General features: G+C 42.9%; 1 protein-coding gene across 1 annotated transcript in view; it reads left to right on the top strand.

Moving 5' to 3' along the window:
* The window catches only part of SYN3 (synapsin III), a 202,575-nt gene that overhangs the window by 154,894 nt on the left and 31,568 nt on the right, over positions 1–16,113 (top strand). The window contains exon 7 of the mRNA XM_069860280.1: positions 15,628–15,690. Within this exon, the coding sequence (XP_069716381.1) occupies positions 15,628–15,690 (63 nt within the window). The remainder of the gene's footprint in view (positions 1–15,627; positions 15,691–16,113) is intronic.

Genomic DNA, 16,113 nt, shown 5'->3' with positions numbered 1-16,113 from the left:
CAATGGGAAGGATGTTCCTGGTTAGGTTGCTTCAGTAGGATCTGGATGCTATTCTTGGCTTTGCCACAGACTGCTCATTTGAGTTATGGCAAGTCACTTAATCTCCCAGTGTTTCAGTTCTTCATTCCAAAAATGAAGATAATTCTTCTTCATCTTGTCTGTTTTGATTGTAAATGCTTGAAGCCGGGTTTCTGTTGCACAGCATTCAGCATAGTATATTTTTAAGATTAATTTATACTTTTGTATATTGATAAGCAAGTCATCTCATCTCCAAGAACAAAACACCTCTGCAAGTCCTTCCCAATGCACAGATTTGCAAACAAATACACTTCCCACCACACCCAGAGAGACAATAAGTCAGAGCTCTATCGGCTCACGCTCAAAACTGTGTTTTCATCAGTGGAATTATGCTGTTGTCAGTTTCCAAACTCTGGGCTTTTATTCTGGAAGTCAAGAACTCATTTTCAAGAAGAGCTTGGTTCTTTCATTGCATCCTTAAACTTCATCTAAGCTAAGGATTGTGTGAAATCTCATCGGGAGTTTTACTATGGATCAGGTTCAGGCCTGTGGGTTAGGTAAGACAGAAACTCTGCCTTGAGCACACTTGGCCAACACACCTGGGAAAACTCAGTGTCGTGTGAATGGCTGAAGGACCTTCTTCACTGTGAGTTTCTCACATCTCCATCTGTCAAATAATCAGTCTCAGAATAGTCTCTGCTGGGCTAGCAGGATCTACCCCTTATTAGTGTGGTATCTACTTAGAAGCAGTGATGATTTTCTGTCAAAACTTGATGTATGCTCATTGTGCTGACCATCCTCCCACTACACCCAGGCACGTCTGCTTTCCTGTTTATTCACCAGTTGTGTTTTGCCTGGATGTTTGCCTTATGTTTTTGTATAATTCCTAGTACATTGAAGACCTCAGCCCTAAGCTGGCAGCACTGGAGTAGCAGTTACCAGAGGAGGTGCCCTCTGTTTTCAGTCAGTCCTGGCTTTAGCTGAATGATTTTCTCAAACCAATCAGCTCTCTTGAACACTAGATCTAAGCCTTTATTTCTCTAAATCTGGGAACTCAGGATACATTTGCAGTAAAGAAAATGAGCAGGAGCTAAAGTATGATGGGATTACACTGTTACTTTATTACTTGACAGCACTTAGAACGCTTTTCAATGTCATCTATGGTCAGTATAAGCCTCTCATTATAAAAGATGATGGTATCTGTGGGGCTTCCTCCCTTCCTGCTGCCTGTGTCTGCCTCAGAGTAGTTTAAGGGCCAGGTCAGCCCTATGGTTCTTCTACCCATTGTAGGCACCCTTTTATCAGTCTAAAATTTCTTTTTTTCATTTGGTATACAATGTACCATCCTTTGCAAATGTAACTGAGACACATCCATTGTGAGCTTCACTATGTGAGCTTAGGACACTAATCCTCTCCCTATCTGACTAGCTGGGTTGGGCTGTCATGGCAAAGGAAGAGTCCCAGTCTTGCACTGCTAGCAACGCACATGCCAGTTTTGGTCCTCATACTACAAATGGACTTCCACTAAATGGCATGCTGCCCATAGCCAGCCTGGCAGCCATGCCTATGCCCCAGCAAAGGACCGAAGTACCCGTTCCACACTGGGCTCCTTTTCACAGAGGGGAAGTGGCAAAGAGTAACACTAAGCTTTCTTAATGTCATCTGGAGTCAGTATAAACCCCACTCATTGTAAAGATTTCATGCACGGTTTAAATCTGCCTTGTTCATTGCTGGACATATTTGCCCAACAGCATTTTAAGCTGCATGATGCAACCCTGTTCATGAACAATGTGGTCATCCAAAAGACTTCTCTTGCTGGCTGTCCCTTGGGAGAAAAGTTCTGACCACCAGCTGACACCCCCAAGACAGATCAGACTAATGAGCCTGAAATAGAGGTCACTGAAGTTCAGAGATGGTTCATTTTGCACCTGGGTATTTAATTCTTCATGTTTCTGGTTCCCATCAATAAACTGTAAGCGAAGGAGAGTGACAGGAACCAAGGATCAGGGTGTCCATGGGCATCTACCTTCCCTAGCACTCACACTGAATTAAAGCAAATAGCCTCTGCTTTACCTCATTTAGCCAGCTCACTTGCAATTCACACCTATCCTATACAGCAATTTCCATTTTCATTTTTTTCCTCCCAATTCACTGAAAAAGTCTCCCTCACCCTTTCCATAAACTCAGCAGTCTGTCTTCTGTTGAAGTTACAAGTCAGATGTTAGCTTAGCCAGTGATTAATACAGCTCTTGAAAATGTCAGCTTTGAATCTCATTGCCAAGTTCACCCACCTCTCCGGGCAACTCCTTATACATCTTCTCTTCCCTTCATAACATTTTTGCAGTTGAAAATAATTAAAACTGATATTCTACTTTATATCTTGAAAGCACGTTAATTATAATCTTGCTCTTGAGTGTTGGGAAATGTTTTGAGGCTGTGCTTGGAGAAGAAGGACCTTTTTAATTCACCTTTCATATGGATTGTTTACAGCTCTGAAAATCTGATCTCTGGCTGCATATCTAGTCCTGTATACCACCCAATCACCTGTTGATAGAGCCCGGTGATTCTGAGGAAGCTAATTCTACATAATTGTTGTCATCTACTGGTGGGGATACAGAAGGATCACACCAAATCTTACAAACAAAGTGTCCTCTTTTTCCCTCACTCTCAAGCCACAGCAGTCTTTGTAAACCTCGACAAGTAGTCTCACCACATTAAAGATTAAGGCTGGGTTTGCCATATACTGGACAGTTTAGCCTGCCCTGGTTCTGCCTGGGCTTCTACATGTGCAAGGAAGAAACGCTACTCTGCCTCACAAAAGCATAGTAATCCTTTTGATAGGTAATGTTCTAGGGAACTTGATCTTGGAGCCTCTCGCATGGAGGAATACAGTTAGGGGCAAGCAGATTTTGCCTGTGAGTGTTTTTATTTTCTTATTCCTTTTGAAGTAAAAGACGAAATGTGGGAACAATTTCTAAATTACCCATGCACCAGAGTGACAGAAGAAACCCAGAAACAGATAAAGACCAACAGCTGGAACATATTGTGGTACAAGGAAGCAATTAGTTTATGGCATAAAAGAATGAAATCACATATAGGAATGATAAGTGTCTCCTAGCGTTACCTCAGCAACCAAGAAACTTTGGGGCAAAGGAGGTCTGTGGTCCCAGGCCTGTGCTGGTGTGGTATGGAGATATGCCACCCTATAGGTGGTATTCCTTAGTACAGCCTTTCCTCAACGGTCTCCTCTGAGACCTTGGAGATGTGTGGGAAGAGATGAGAGGGAAGATAGTGTCAGTCACTTCCCGTCTCTCCAAGCTTTCCCAGCACTGCTCTAAGTTCCCGAAAGCACTTGCTTCTCCCTGCCATGGGGATGCCTTGAGGTAGCTTTAGTCTATGTTGCCCTGAGACCTTGCATCATAAGCTGGGTGATTGACCACAGCCTCTCGGCTGCCCTCCTACTCTCTCGGCCTCAGCATTGGGCACGAAAGTCCATCTTCACAGGATTGCTTAAAAATTGCATCATCGAGCAATAAAACAGTGAAAATACCTCAGGGTGGGAGAGGAATTTGAGATAAACATTCTTTACCAGACATTGCAAAAGAAACCATGGCCTCATCAGAATGAATGAGCTAACTCTCATTGCCTTCTGTGCAGCCAGGGCTTCAGCCTGTATGTGTGAGATGCCATGCTACCATAGTGATGAGTTCAGGATAGCATTAGCCACATGAAGTCAGACAGCCGGATTGATGGATGTAATCAAATTTCCTGCCCCAGTTACAGTTTTACCAGCCAAAGCCTCAATTTAATCAGCATTTGTACTCATATTGGGATTTGTTTCAGGAGGGACTCCATTTACCCCTCCCAGTTTCTGAGAGCTGGTTAATCCTTTCATGGGGCAGAGTTCATATATCATGCCTCATAAACTCCCTGTGTGAGGGTTTAGGAAGAAAGGACAGGATTTGTCATAAGTGCTCTGCAAGCGTGTCTTCACAGCAGGCACAGAGATACCCAACCAGATGGCTTCACCCCATTAACTTCTCACAGGTGGAGGCCAAGGTCAAAAAATAAACAATGGCTCAATCCATGTATGCTAACCCCCCTCTGCCTTCCTAGAAAGGTCTGGGAACAGAAGCACCTAAGCTGTCCCTGCAAAAGCCATCTACATATGGTGGTTTTGCCACATTCATCCAACTCTATGTTTCCCAAATCCAAACTGGTAAGCCTGCTCCATGATGGGCTTCATGAGCCTGTCAGCCCAGAGGATCTCCACACAAAGTTCCACTGTGAAGCATATATGCCAGCTCCAGTCCCACGGAGGTTATGGAAAAATTCACTGCGTACAAAGGGTCACAGCAGCTTCCATGCTTTTCAGGAACCCCTGCCACCAAGGTCTATCACTAACCCTGTGTGATGCAGGATCAGTTTAAAATAACTTCCCTTAGAACATTCCATGGAAATCCCCTGCCGGTCACCCTCCTCACGTGCTTTTTGTTCTGAGAATCAACAGGACTCCAAGAGGGGTCTCAGAAGAGGCCACATCTGTACAGAGTTTGCTTTCATCCCCACAAGGGTTTCCAAACAATGGCAGTGCCAGCCGGAGGTTTGCTGAATGGTATGAGAACCAAAGGCTTTCTTTGCTTTCTGTTCATCCATTAAAACCTTGTGAGTCAAAATTAAGAGGACAGGAGTGGGAGCTCTTGGAGGCTGTGGTTTCTCACAAATGCCTAAAGCTAAGTACTAATGAGAAAGTAAAAAAAAAAAAAAAAGCCTGCAAAACTTCACCACAGCAATGCCACAATTAGAGACAAATCCAGTGTGCGCTGCTTTACATTTATGATGCAGACAAACTCATTTAGCTAATTAGGGCTGTCTACAAAATTCCTATGAAATAGTTATCTGTCCGCAAGGTCCAGTATCAGAGTTTCTTGCTACTGAAGTCCAAAAGTGCACAGAAACACAGCCAGTACACCTGCTACTCTCTGAGCATGGAATTAGCTGAGCCACCTCTGCATAGGAAGTCTTGAACATTTTCTTCATTGTCCCACCCAAAACTGATATGAAAACCCATAAGTTGAGAAGCCTGAAAGGATAAGCATATAGAAAACTTTCTTTGATTTCAGAATTTAAGGAACAAAACCATGAAAAAGTGAAAAGCCCAGCTGGCTTCTCCCATTAAGATTAAGTTTTATCTTACAGGTTTTGAGTAGTCCTAAACAGATTGAGGGATGATTTAGCATCTTTGGGAGAACAAACTGTTTTTCTTTGTCTGTGCAAAGATTTTTATTGTTGTTGTTAAAACAAAGCTTCCCACTGAAGTCTGGTCTGTATATTTCAGAAGCAACAGTCTGTGCAGCACAGAACTTCAGCAGAGAAGCTCAGCTGCGGCATGTCTGAGCTGCTGGTAGTACCTCCATGAGAAATAAAGCCAGGAACACTCAAGGACAACTCAGGAAAAACACTTCAGCGACTAGTTTTGGAAAATCACTTAGTGGCATGAAGTCTGATGGGAAGAAAAGAGGTAGAACTGTAATAAGGAAACAAGCACCCATCTTTCCAGACTAGTTTCAGACTTTGCCTGCAAGTGAGCACAAGCTTGTGCAGCAATGGAAGGACAGTGCATCCAGTGATAGGTAGTGTAGGTGAGTGGTGCCTCTGCTCCTCTTGCTTCACTCCCTGTGCCTGGCACTGCCTCCAGCCAGAGTGACAGGCATGAGCTCCCCTAGTGAGCCCAATACCCCTCTTTAGGGCATATGCCTTTTTGCCTCCACAGGTTTCTGTCCACATTCCAAAATCCTACCTGGATCCCATGCCAGCCTCAGTAATGTGCCTGGGAAAGAAACAAATAACTTCCTGTACAGGGTGTGGAGCAGCTCACTGACATTTGTCTCATTTATCCCAGAGAAGCGGAGATACTGCCTCACAGATGAAATCAGCTCAGGTCCCCACCTCTTTTTCCAGTAAAGGGTGAACCCTTTCTCTCTAGACAAAACAGAAGGAGTGGGCTTATGGAGACCACAGCATCCTTTGCCGCTCCAGGCTTGCCCAAGCTAAAGAATAGGGTCTATGTGTTACTCCAAAAGGAATTTCTCTGTTTCCTGCTGCGTGCCATTCCTGGCCGCTACAGCCTGTGGTACATCAATGTGTGTGCTCAGCAGGGGAAAAATGCTACTGACCAAGGTGGTGGTTGCAAGATGAAAAAGGCTGGTCCACACAGTGGTTTCTTCTGTCTTCCTCTGAATGTGTTCACTTCAGGAGCCTCTTTCTCATTACAGCTGGAAAAGATGTAAACAGAAGCCAGTCCCAGATGAAAATAACTCTGCCTGTGTTGTGTGTGGAGCCTGCTCAACGACTCTACTGGTTTTGACTTCTAATGGCAAACTAGTTTGTTCCTCAGCACTGAGGTGACAGACAAAGTTTGATATAGGACAGTCACAGATAAAGATTGCACCCACTGAATGCTTTTCTTCCACTTCATTGGAAGGAAACAGGTCTTTAGCAAACAGGTGGAGCATGATCTTATCTCATCTCATGGAATAAGCCACAAGAGGGAGACAAATACCCATGTGGGTCCGTTGTGGGCTCATGCCCTTAAAGCCTAGGTAGGGAAAGGTTTTCTCAGTTCTTGAGAGGTTTCAAGGTTTCAGATTATTTCCTTAACCCAAAGTCAAAATCTCAAGAAGCCTCTAGAATGAAACATGGAGAAATACACAGCACATCACGAAAAACTTCCCTTTCACAGTTTAAAAGCATTTCATTTCCCCTTTGTATTAAAAAAAAAAAAGTTAATTTGGGTTCATTCACAGAGTCATTGCAACATGACACTTTCAACTTTGTAAATATGAAGTCTGCACTCTGAGACATTTTCTTCCCCAAGGAACTGCTGTGTTTGGAGAGATGGTGAAATAGAGCCCTTCCTACAGTTTTTGCCTCCTACCAAAAACATGTAATTTGAAAGTTCTTAAGAAATCTCAAGAGACACAGAGCTAATTCAATCATAGGATACAATGGCTGCCTTTCATGTCCTCAGGGTCTCTGACATGAGTCAAAAATTATTCTGGATAAACAGAGAGCATTTTTATCTGGAGAAAGAAACTAGAAGAAACTGTGAAACACAAGAACGAGGATGTAGGAAGAACAAGGCTCATACTTGGTCTCCACCTGCTCTAGATGCCTGCAAAAGATGTTACAACAACTCAGGGTTCAGAAGAGCTGCCACCAGTGTTCAATTCTATGTGCAGTTTGTGGAGGTAGATCCATGGAATATGGCTTTGGAGACCCTTACTCCTTACGTATGTGTCCCAGAGCACAAAAAATAGGGAGTGTGTATCTCACTGCCAGGTCACATGAGTGAAGTATTTGAATTCCTGCATGAGCCTAAGGGCTCAAAATGTCGAAAATAAGATCTGGCTATAAAATGGAACAAGCTGGGCCCATACCATAAACATTTTTCACGTGAGATAATACCTGACTTTCCAGCTTAGTGGACAAAAGAAATGTGGTGTAAATATCTGAGCTGAAAAATACACCTACTATGAATTCAGTCTGAAAATGGTAGTCAGTAGAAATTATCATAAGGGAAATTATCATAAACCCTGGAGTAGAAATTATCATAAACCCTGGAGACAGACTGAAGCTACATAAACAGTAGGAAAACATACAGCTGCCCATTCTCTGGCAGCTCTGGCATGGTCCAGCCCCTGTCGTGCTATCAAACTCTTAGGCTCCAGAGTATCCTTATGCTGGTTTCCATGTTGTGCTTGGGACTTGTTTGGGAGAAAGATATTTGACTTAAGCCAGAATATGCCAGAAATCAATCTAATGATTTAGCAGTATAGGGAACTTGGGGCAATTGTCCTTGCTGTGTCATTGCTCTGTTTATTACTATAGTCATAGGCTAAGATGCCAATTACAGTGACACATCCCATGTTCCTCATTCTTCTTTATGTTCAAAGTCCCTTATACTCTGGAGCATTAATCAAGACTACTAGCTTTAAAAAAAAGTGTAAAAATAAACCAAGGATCTTCCAAAAAAAGCCCCAACTATTACTGTCTGGTTCTCTGTGCTACTATTTCTATAGCTCTGAGTGCTGAGGAACAGCTAGACTGAAGGAGGCAGTGATCCATTACCCAAGAGATTTCAGAAGCCCAGAAGGTCTTTTGAATGTTCTGGTGGACCGTGGTATCCTGTTCCCTGTACTAGGCAGCATCTGTGGCTTATTGCTTGTGTCTTTCTTCCTGCCAACATCTAACATGGCAATGTCAGCCAAAGCTGCACAGAGTCATTAATACAGTTGTAACAGCATGAGATTTAAAATAAAACATCAGAGCCACTTCTGTGCCAGGCAGAGCATTTGTTGATTAATGTACTAAATCCAGGGTTTACTTCTTTTTTTACACTGACATAACTGCACCACTCTCAAATGCACTACAGAAGGTTGTGAAATCACAATCCAGCCTTTGGAGTTATGAATAATTCTCCTGAGCTTTCTACTCAAGGCACACAGCTTCATCTTGTGTAAAAGCTGGGGTGAGAATTGTGCTCAATTTGCCCTTTGGAGACAGGAAAGCACCTGCAGCAGACTGCATGGTGAGGTTAGAGACCATCAGTAACAGGCAAATTATCAGCTTCAATGAGAGCTAATTAGTCCTGCAGTGCCTATTGCTGAAGGTTGTTTTCCACTGTGAAGTTCAGGAAAGTTTTGTTCTCATCAAAGAAACCCCATGCTGCTCATTTTGAAATCAGTGATAATTCAGAGTTTGCCCCAAAAAAGGGACAGTCAGGCCTTCCAAGTGAAGAGAGAGCTCTGTCATCTAGCATCATGTGAACCTTAGGAGTTCTTGGAAGAGAAGTGGCTTTGAAGACTCCAGTATTACTTCATAAATATTTTTTTTTACCCTCTATCACCTTCCTGTGTGTTCTATCACAGATTAGGCACTACAGCTTTCACAAAGGTAACCCATCAAAAGAAAATTCCTAGACTATTCTCCACCCTGTCAGCAACTCCCATCCACCATCTCTCCCTCTGCAATGTGTTCAGATGGGGAACTGAATTTTCTGTTTAAAGAAAAACAGCAAGAATTGTTCAATTCAGGCCAGGGAGGAGAGGAAAATCAAGAATTTCTTCTTCCCTTCCACTGCATCCTGCAAAAAAATTAAACAGTTTTTCAACACCAGGAGTTGGGGTAAATGTATTCACTCTCTGAGCAAGCAGAGAAAGACAAGAGTCTTCCCTGAAGGCAAGACTGCAAAATAGTGGTAAGCAGACACCGCACATTAAGAAGTTAAACTTTTCTATGTACTCATAACAACCTTTAAAAAGCTTGCCTGTATTTTAAGATGTGGTAATGGGGATTTATTGACCAGATCTGCTAGATATACGTGTGAATACAAGCACACACATGCATAGACACACATCCTATATTATTTTCTTGCTGAGCATCTGCTTGTCTGGATAGGGTCATATAATTCTCACGCTTGAAGCTCCAAGGGAATGAGAATATTATCAGATACTCACACTCTTATTCTCCACATGCTGAAGGGAACCAGTGGGAACCCAAAAGCATCTCACTTCGAATAAAGTAAAAGTTAAGTAATGTTATAGGTGAGATTAATGACAATAAGTTCCATTTTGTGCTTAACCCTTTCCACTCACTTCTATGACCTGTTCTAACTGCAGCAAGTATTAGTAGTCCTGAAACACTGTTTTGTGGTTTATTTACTCTAGGATGTGAGGACTACGTTATGTTTCTGTTGGGGGTTTTGAAGTGGGGTTTTTTGGTTGGTTTTTTTTTTGTTTTATGCTTTTTAAAAGCACTGACAGAATCAGAAGGTTTTTTCACCACCCTAAAGGATCTTGATGTCCTAAGGGACTACTGACTTCAGTTAGTAGCAGAAATTAATTTATGCTTTATCTCCATTCAGTTACCTACTACATTCATTCCTATCTGAGGCTGGAGGTCTCAGCTCCAGTGCTTAATGAAATGAAATGAAAAGTCTATCCATCTAAAGCATGGTAAATCTAACCCTTTGCTTTGCATTCATTCATGATCCTCCCATTGCTTTCACAGTGATCCAGGCCTGCAGCCCTTAGGACCCCTTCAAATTAGTGAATGTTTCTTCTCCACTGAAACTTTGTAAACAGTAGCCTCATTCTTGCCTCTTATTTAAGCCACCTCCAAAGCTTGCTTGCCTTCTAAAACTTTGGCCTCTGCCCTCACACGGCTTTGAATCAAGTGTGTTAGTTTATTCCCATTTGATTTTACAAGCCTTCCTTACAGACTGCTCAAACTACTGTGGACTAAATCATCCACCTCATCCACAGCTCTGATTTCATCACCCCAGCACAGTGATACGCTGTAAAACTTTAACCATCTTAAAGATATATGCTGTCTCCTCTTTTGCTAGAAGGAGCACTGCTGTACTCCAGCTGCCATTCCACCTATTAATGACCACGCTGCTTCAGGTCCTGCCTTGTACAATGCTGTCTTGATCCAGCTTTTGTTGAACTCCTCCTGTCACAAGTATCTCATCACTTTTCTTATCATAACCCCAACATCTTCCTTCCTCTGGAAACCCTTGAGGATGCCTACTCCTCCTCAGGATTTACTTCAGCTGGCTTGGAAGCATAAGCCCTCTTTCCCCAGCTAATTACTTTTTTCTTCATTGTGCTATAATTATAATATAGTCATGAATACACACTTGTATTTATTTTAAAGGAATCTGCACCACGTGTCTTCAACAGAGCACAGATGTTGATGTTGATGCTGGCAACTCTTATTGTTCAACATGTTCTCCCATCATTGCTTGGTTTTTCTTACACGATTTCTGATCTGGTAAATAGCAGAGGGGAAGGACTTGTCTGTCATAGCCGTTGCTGAGCACAAACCTCCATGGGGCCATGCTGTTAATCCACTGAACAAGCCATGCCGCATGCAGTTAGTGATTACATAGACTTGTTAGTAAGTATGTAATGGGGAGCAGTACTGCTTCTCCTCCTTATTTCACTGTACAGCCCTGACTTTGCCATGCCTGGCAGGGCTGGCATGCAACCAGTGCTGATCTTCAGCTCAGATTTTCAATAAGATAGTTCCATAAACACAATGGCATCGTGTTATGACATCAGTACTTTCCTGTAGGTTTGAATCAGCTTGCTTGCTTTTATAGGAAGTCGTCTATTCACTGCTCCTCCAGCTTAACTGACACCAGGGAAGTGCCACACACATTACTTACAACATCCAGCTCTCAAGGGCATGAACAACATTCCCATAACCCATTAGGTACACTCCCAGAACAGATTTTGTCATCTTCCAAGGAAGTTAAATAAACAGAAAAATCAGTTTCAGAGCATACAAGCTTGAAAAATTCAATGTATTACTTCTAGGGAAAGGCTAAAAAAAAGTAATACAATGCCTTGCACTATGGAGCATCAGACCCATAGACACTATGATAATACAATACTGGAGACCAAAGTTTTGATGTCTCTATCTCCCATCTCCCCAGATCCTTCCTAATATCATCCATGATGTCACTGCACCCAGAGCTATTCATTTTAGTATTGACTGGAAAGGTATTGCAGAAGAAGAAAAACTTCTCAACACTGGAAGTGCATCATACACAACAAGCAGGATAATGTGAACTAATGCACAGAACCAAATATGACAGAAAGAAATCATAAGAGACATTCTGCATTGTTTATGGACAGTACACAAAATCACAGACCTAAGATTAGCATCTCCCAAGAGCCCTGGTGAAACAAGACAATGAAAAGCATTGTATTTATGGGATAGATAGGTTTTATCTAAGATTCTTCTCTTCAGATCAGTTTATATCCAACTTTGTTCCACTGCTCCACCAGCAATAAATACAGAAAATATTCATATACTTACGTGAAGTATTGAAAACCTCATTATTTGTTGAAAAGGAGGGGCAGTGGATAACGGGAAAAGTGTCATAGTTTACAGCTATGTGTTTTCAAATAGATGTTAATGTATGCATACCAGCACTGACTTTTACACCCTAGTGCCAAAATACTGCTTAACTGCAAACTGATCTTTGCAGTGACAGTACATACAGAGCAGGCCTTTAAAATCAGGGGCTAAAATTATATACTTTGGGCCACCAGTGTTGTAAGCTGAAAATGACTTGATGACTCCCCTTTCACACCTACCAAAGATGGCTTTGCTGAGTTCCTAAGTCAGGATTCAGAATCCTACTTGACTGTAAACAGGCATCTTCATACATCAAGTTCTAGACACATATGTAAACCTCGCCATCTCAAGGCTTTTTTGTGACAGCATCTGGGAACACTTTTACGGGATTTTAATTCAAAGGGCTGAATTACGCATATGAACTAACATCCTGTGTCTGATCACTGAGCTAACTGTCCCATCCCTAAATCCACAGGCAACATCTATATGAGCCCTGTCAACAGTTCGTGTACATTCTAAAAGCATCAAAGTGTTTTTCCACATTTTTTCCAAGAAAACAGAGCCTCTACATCACATAAACACAAAAGACACAGGCGTATTTCTTTGCATGATTTCAGTAAAAACATGCTTTTCTTATTAAATGCTGATGCTATCCTTTGATTATAAGCATGTTATTTCCCAGGAAATCTATGACTAAGCATGTGTAAATACTGATCTCAGGGGTCTGGCCTTGTGGTCGCTGTGGCCACCTCCAGAAATTCTCACCATGTATGTGTGTGAATTACCTCATAGTCATGTGTATAATACATTCTCCCTTCCGTTGTCTTCCATATCTGTCTGAGTGTTTGCCTATTACGCTGACTGGCCACCTTATTAGCAACAGAAATGGGATTCAAGTCCCAGCTGTATGCTGGTGGAAATGTTAAGTTTCCCCATTGTTCAGCCTGCTCCCACCACATCATCATGGGCTTCCTAGCTCCATTATTGAGCAGTTGTGGAGGTTGTGAACTCTGGTTGCTTTAGTCCAGTATACTATTGAGAGCTTTTGATTCCACTTAACTTCAGCTCAGACTAAGGATATTCCATTGCCACTAGATAAACCCATTATAAAATGTAGCGAAGTGTACCTGCTGCTTTCTCTCATTGGTTCTTCCATAAAACAAGTTCATGTAGGCAGAAATTTGATGGAGTTTCAATGGTAGAAGCAGACTCCTGGCAAACACTGTGCCAGCATTTCCCCAGAGCTGCAGCTTTCCCTGCCACAAAGTCAGAATCTGGATTTGTGTTTCACCCCAAGTCCCACACACTATGGCCAGCACAAATGGCTTGTGACTGCAGCGTGCTCTGGTACCAGCTGGACACCTCTACGTGGGATGAGGCCAAGACTTACCAAGAAAGCTGAGCTCTTATTTCCAAGAAGCAAAGAGAAAGGGAGAGGTTTGAGCAGATCTTTGTCATTGACGGTAGTTTCTTCCAGGCTAGCAGTTAACTTGGATTGTTTACTGGATCCCAAACTTTCTTTGCATGTACACAGGAAAACAGATGCTTCCCACTCCCGGACCCTATGCTTGAGCCAGGGTCCCTCAGCAAAAACCACAGGTAGGGTATGCAAATCGGGCAGTAGAGACATTGCTTCCTGCCGCTGGCTGCTTTGAGCTGGTGATATAACGTTATCTATCCTGCACACTTCTTTGGCCTCCTTGCCAGGGCATCAGGCCGGCTCACAGCATGCAGCTCGCTTTTCCTGTGTGGTAGGAACAGCTGCTGCCTCTGCTCACAAACAGGGAACAGAGGCCGGGGCTTGCAAGTGCTTTGGCTCTAATCCTGTGAACAGGGCATGGATGACAGAACTGGGAGGTGAGCCAGGTCTCCCAGAACCTGAGCAGGTGGATGCTCTTAACTACTATGTTATCTTTCATCTTCCAGCATTAAGATCTGGCATGGTCCACACATAGCCCTATCTTCAGTAAGCCTCAGGTGCAGTCCTCCATTTGATTCATTTATACCAGCACCAAATTAAGTTTCGGGCTCTTACAATGAATTAGATAGGCAAAGACAAAATAGAGCACAAACTCCTATGCCTGGATGTATGTTTAATTAGGGGATTTCAGCTCGGCCACCTAGCATAGTCTCTTGCCTCTTCTTCTGAAACAGTGGGTGCTGGTCCCTGCCTGTGCCAGGACTGTGATTTATTGCAGCTGTGTGCCCTTCTGCGGTCCAAAGAGGATCCTTCAGCTTTCTGTCTGGAGAAGGTCCTCACAAGATGCACAAGTTGTTTGAGAACATGATGCACTCACTGCCCCCCTCTCCTGTGGCATTTCTTTACATAAGCAGCTGAATAGCAAAACATATCAGTGTTCATTACTAATTTTGTTATTTATAGCAAGCTGCCGCAGATGGAGACTGCAGCACCATTCTATCTTTAGGGCGTAGTGCCTGCTTGTCCATACAGACAACTGGTAATTAGCACAACAACAATTTTTTTAATCTATTCTCAAGCTTAAATAAATAAGAGAGCCATTTATCTGTCAAAATTTGACTCCTTCTAGTTGCCAGATCTCCAGGTTAACTGCTTAATGAATAGGGCTCATAGATTCAGGTATTTAAGTAAAGACAAAAGTGTCTTTTAAAAGAATACCCGTTAAAGAAAATTAAATATGCAATACAAAATAACAGATTATGGACTAGGGGATAGTATTTAGACCACAAGAATCAGGAGCATAGGACAAGATGAAGATCACAGGCAAGTCAAGCAGAGGTGTAGAAATGGACCAAGTGGCACACAAGGGAGGTATGGTGTATATATCCTAGCACGCGTACTTCCTACCAGTCCAGCCACCCAGCACTCAACTGATCACTCAAAGTGAATCCTTGCAAGAGCCTGAAACCAGGTAATCAAAGGCAGAGAGGATACTTGCAGTTCTCCAAGTAAAATCCTACATGTGCCCTAAGATGCACTTGCATGGCTCAGGTGGCCGATGTAAACACCACACAAGCCAGGGAAAACACATGACATAATTTTTTTCCTATTTTTTTATTGCTGATTCCAACTCTTCCTTGTTTTATTTTATTCCCTATACCCACCTCTGAAGTCAGAGAAGATAGGAATAGGCTTTATGAGTAGTTGGACTATGTGAGTTGTACTCAAGGGTAGGACCCTGTTGCCTCTCTCCTTGAACCCACCACTGCTGATGGGAGGGGAATGGGAGCTGGTGAAGAGCTGCTCACTCTCACTTTAAAGGCCAAAGCGGTACATGTGGAAAAAAATCACACTACTCTTGTTTTTCTTACAATTCAGATGTTTCCTGCATCTGAAAGTGTTCACTTACTCAAGCTTGCAAGTGCAGCATTTTTACATGCCTATGAGTACACACACATCCATACATACAGGGTGAGAAAAGCAACAGGGAAGAATAAGGTTTTAGAGGTTATTGCTATCGGGCAGCAAAAGTGGGTCAGATCTGAGGAATTCTGCCTGGCCTCCATTTCTGATCGTATAGGTCCCAGTGAAGAGCTTTTTGCTTGCTGTCCTACCACCTGGACAATCTTTATTCGACCTTTTTATCCAACCACTAGCATCCAGGAAGGGGATAAAAACTAGCAGATAAAAGTAAACTGTTTCAAAGACAATGGCTGGAAATAAGTAACTGATGAGGAGCTCCTTCTTTTGTCTTTCAGATCACAACTCCGAATTTCCCTGTAGTGGTCAAGCTGGGACATGCTCATGCTGGAATGGGGAAGGTAAGTAAAAGAAAAAGCTCAGGAAACATATATATATGTGTGTGTGTGTGTGTGTGTGGCATCGCATTCCTGTGATCGTACTTGGCGTGTGGCCAGCCAGCGAAGGGATTAAACCTCCCCACAGCCTGTCTGGGTTGCACTGGCTGTTCCTGTGGGAGAAAAGGCCTTTTTCCACTGTCACAAACTCAGAGGCAGTCAATGGTATTGGTTTGGAGGCTACTTTGGACGCAGGAAGGGGGCTTGTGAAGAGTGGGGGGAATGCTGGCTGGGCTGAAGTCATTAGGCTCGTCTTTTATATATTTTCTCCTCTCCTCAAAGTGGTAATGTTGTTTATTCAAGCACCTGTAATGTGCAGCTACACCCCACAGCTCTTACAATGAGGAGCAGTGGCACTGGGCTTTTTGAGCGCATTACGATGGCCTT

Source organism: Phaenicophaeus curvirostris, chromosome 1, assembly GCF_032191515.1.
Source record: "Phaenicophaeus curvirostris isolate KB17595 chromosome 1, BPBGC_Pcur_1.0, whole genome shotgun sequence".
NCBI lineage: Eukaryota > Metazoa > Chordata > Aves > Cuculiformes > Cuculidae > Phaenicophaeus > Phaenicophaeus curvirostris.
The sequence above is the reverse complement of the archived record's forward strand: the minus strand, read 5'-3'. Positions and strand labels throughout refer to the sequence as shown.